Source organism: Pieris napi, chromosome 11 (assembly GCF_905475465.1).
Source record: "Pieris napi chromosome 11, ilPieNapi1.2, whole genome shotgun sequence".
Taxonomy (NCBI): domain Eukaryota; kingdom Metazoa; phylum Arthropoda; class Insecta; order Lepidoptera; family Pieridae; genus Pieris; species Pieris napi.
This window is the reverse complement of record NC_062244.1, coordinates 1,602,603-1,605,982: the sequence shown is the minus strand read 5'-3', so window position 1 is coordinate 1,605,982 and position 3,380 is coordinate 1,602,603. Positions and strand designations below refer to the sequence as shown.

General features: G+C 32.9%; 1 protein-coding gene across 1 annotated transcript; it reads right to left on the bottom strand.

Annotated features, from left to right (window-relative positions):
• Positions 1–247: 247 nt before the first annotated feature.
• Positions 248–2,786, bottom strand: LOC125054054 (cyclohexanol dehydrogenase-like). Its single transcript, XM_047655723.1, has 3 exons — positions 2,717–2,786; positions 2,411–2,605; positions 248–1,344 (listed from the first exon to the last, which is right to left on the bottom strand). The coding sequence occupies exons 1-3, from the start codon at positions 2,784–2,786 to the stop codon at positions 557–559; spliced, it is 1,053 nt and encodes a 350-aa protein (XP_047511679.1). The 3' UTR covers positions 248–556.
• Between the last annotated feature and the right edge of the window lie 594 nt (positions 2,787–3,380).

Here is a 3,380-nt window from a genome sequence, read left to right as displayed (position 1 = left end):
TCCAAACAAAAAAATAAAATTAGATTCAAATCAATCAAGAAAAAGATTATGGGATTGACTTCATACTAGTTAGGTCTAACAAGGGAATATTGTATTTGTAAAAAGCAATAATTTTAATAAACAAATATATCTTACATAAACTATAATATTGATTCTGTATGTAGTAAAGGCAAAATATATTTCTATATCTTAACTAAGTTCCACACTTAGTTAAGATTTATAGGTAAAAGGAAATAAATAAACACAATTATTTAGTTTTTTTATTTACAAAATTATTCAGGAACACTTATAGTAAGGATCAGTTCTTTGGTTTGCCTTCAGGCTGGAATAGTAACTAAATTGTAATATCGATATATCGAAATATAGAAACTGAAACGAAAAAAGGTAATTCATAAATATTACACTTTATGCTACGATTCATTGATATACTTTAAATATGAGTATGTAAGCATAATACGGCTATGTACTGTAAACATACATGCTCTCTCGTTTCAAACAACTTAAAACGAAATAGAGGATGATATCTTATAAGCCCGTTGTACTGCTCAAATGTCTCTTAAATTAACAAATTCCCATTATCACTAACAAAGTTTGAGCCAGTTATACTTTTTGCCTTATCACTGGCCACAAAAAGAATTAATTCAGCTATTTCCTCTGGCTCAGTCCACTTATTCATAACAGTTTTGAATATAAAGTTATCATCATTATCATCATTAATACCCGCGTTTTTTAATAAGTCAGTTCTCACAATTCCAGGGCTCACTGTGCTCACTCTTACCCCATGTTCACGTAATTCCATGGCAGCTGCACGTGTAAAATGTGTTAGGGCCGCCTTTGAAACACAATATGCATTGTATTCAGAACATATAACTCTCTCGCCTCCTATAGTAGAAATATTTACAATATTCCCTGAACTTTTTATTAGATGTGGCATTGCATATGTTGTAAGTAATACAACACCTCTAATATTTGTATTCATAACCTCGTCGTATGTTTCTAGGATAGATCCGTCAACTATACTTCCACATCGTAGTATACCTGCATTGTTTATTAAGATGTCTATTTTGCCAAATTCGTTTACAGTTTTTTCTATAACACTTTCCACCTCCTCCTCCTCAGATAAGTCAGCCTTGATAATAAATGCAGGCCAACCTTCGGCGTCGCATTTTTTCTTGACAGCTTTGAGTTTTGCCTCGTCACGAGCTACCATCACCACCGCAGCGCCTTCTTTTGAGAATTTCAATGCGGTAGCAGCACCAATACCCGAGCTGGCCCCGGTCACAATCACAACTTTATTTTTAAAACTCATATTGACCTGCACACTGACCGCAATGCAGACGCACACTGAAGCCGATCGATTCGCTAGACGCTACTCTATATTATGTGTAGTTAAATGAGCAGACGCGGGCTTCGTTACAGAAAATACAAACGTACTTAAATCCTCCGGTTACACGAGCTTCAATAACTGTTGAAACTACAAGTTAAGTGCATAAAAAACCAAATTATAATTATTAAAACATAACATTGATATTTGCACCATATTTTTTTTATTACGATGTTTTGTTTTATTTATAAATAAATATGCATTATAGTAAGAGATTGTATCGGTTTTGTAAGTTTGTAACTTATAATTTAGGTTAATTCTTGAAAACGTCAACTGGGAAACAGTTGACGTTTCCACTGTCAACAGTCAAAGTCTCAAAAGTCAACGCATCCATAACCTTTGCGACTACCGTGGTATGCAACATCTAAACGTATTTATTTTTTACTTGAAACTGGCATACAGTTAAAACTATTACCATAATATTAAAAAAAGTATTTATCTAATACAATATTACAAAAGATTTTATAAGGTTAACAATAAATTATTCCGTAGAATAAAAATGTTTTTGCATAATTTTCCTTGTTTTATAAGTAGTCAAAAATATATTACACAATATTACAATTATTGCAAATATGCTTTAATCAGAGGCTAAAAATAGAAATGACACGAAGCAAAAATATGGATTATCCCATTTGAAAATTTTGTTATCAGTTGTTTGCAGACCCATGCTTAATATACTATTCCTAGCTATTGTAATTGAAAATTAATATAAATGCAAAACCAAGTCACATATTTTGATAAATGTAATTACTGGTATAAGTAAGCAATGTTCAATGTTCTGTTTCTATGCATATCTTACTTTTAAACCCTTTCAAATACTTGTTTACCATTAAATTGTGAGTTAGAAATAGGCAATCAGTCATCTTTACCCAGTGAAATACAGATGTATAATACTAATACAAAGTGCAAAATGTATGTCAGTTAACACAAAAAATCCAGCTTAGGAATTTAACATTTTTATAATTCAAAACTATCCATGTTTTAAAAGATAACCGTTATCAACAAATATCTCTGACCCCGTAATACCTACGGCCCTATCACTCGCCAAAAATGCAATTAGATCAGCAATTTCCCCCGCTTCAGACACTCTTTGCAAAGGTAAGGTTTTAGCCATATCATCAAACTTAACATGACCGATGCCAGCATTATCCATAAGATCTGTTTTGACTGGGCCAGGACTTATAGTGTTGACTCTTACTCCATGTTTAGCCAGTTCTAACGCTGCACATCGCGAAAAGTGACTAAGAGCCGCTTTTGAGATGTGATAAGCGCTCGTTGGTGGTTTTTCAGGGGCTGTTGTGCCTGCCAGGCTTGATATATTTATGATATTGCCTTTAGTTTTGACGAGATGTGGCGCAGCTATTGATGTCAAATTTATTGGGGCGCGTACGTTAACAACCATTGTTGTATCGTAGGCTTCTAATAAGTTCCCCTTCAAAATTGTTCCAAATTTCAAAACACCAGCATTGTTTACTAATACATCTAATTTTTTAAATGTTGCGATTACTTCATTAATAATTTTGGACGCTGATTCATCATGACTTACGTCTGATTGTATTATTAATGGTTTGGGTCCAATTTTCTCGCATTTTTCTGCAATTCTCTTTAGTTTGTCTATATTTCGGCCAACTATTGCCACGTTGGCGCCTTCTTTTGCAAACTTAATAGCAGTTCCTGCTCCAATACCAGATCCAGCCCCAGTTACTAGTAGCACTTTGTTAACAAAACTCATTATCTTCACGCACAATCAACCTTAACAACGGTAAATATTTAAATGATTATTTAATTTCGTAACGACTACACTAAGATATGAAAAAGTTATTGAGACAAATCTGAATTACATTGGAAAGGTATACATTTATTTAGACAAAAAAATATCACATTTTTTTATATACACGTGTGTGCCCATGTGTCTCAAAATATGTATTTTTTATATTTTATTTAAGTCAAAGGATCTGCTTATTTATGCCTTAGAATGGTAAAGAGATGGGAGAAG

Excerpts from the sequence above, each read along its gene's own strand:
- LOC125054054 (XM_047655723.1), bottom strand. The coding sequence starts at position 2,786 with ATGGTTGTTAACGTACGCGCCCCAATAAATTTGACATCAATAGCTGCG. Across the intron at positions 2,606-2,716 it reads ACATCTCGTCAAAACTAAAG|CGTTAGAACTGGCTAAACAT; the intron begins GCAATATCATAA and ends CGCGATGTGCAG. Across the intron at positions 1,345-2,410 it reads GGCGAGTGATAGGGCCGTAG|TGTGCGTCTGCATTGCGGTC; the intron begins GTATTACGGGGT and ends GATCGGCTTCAG.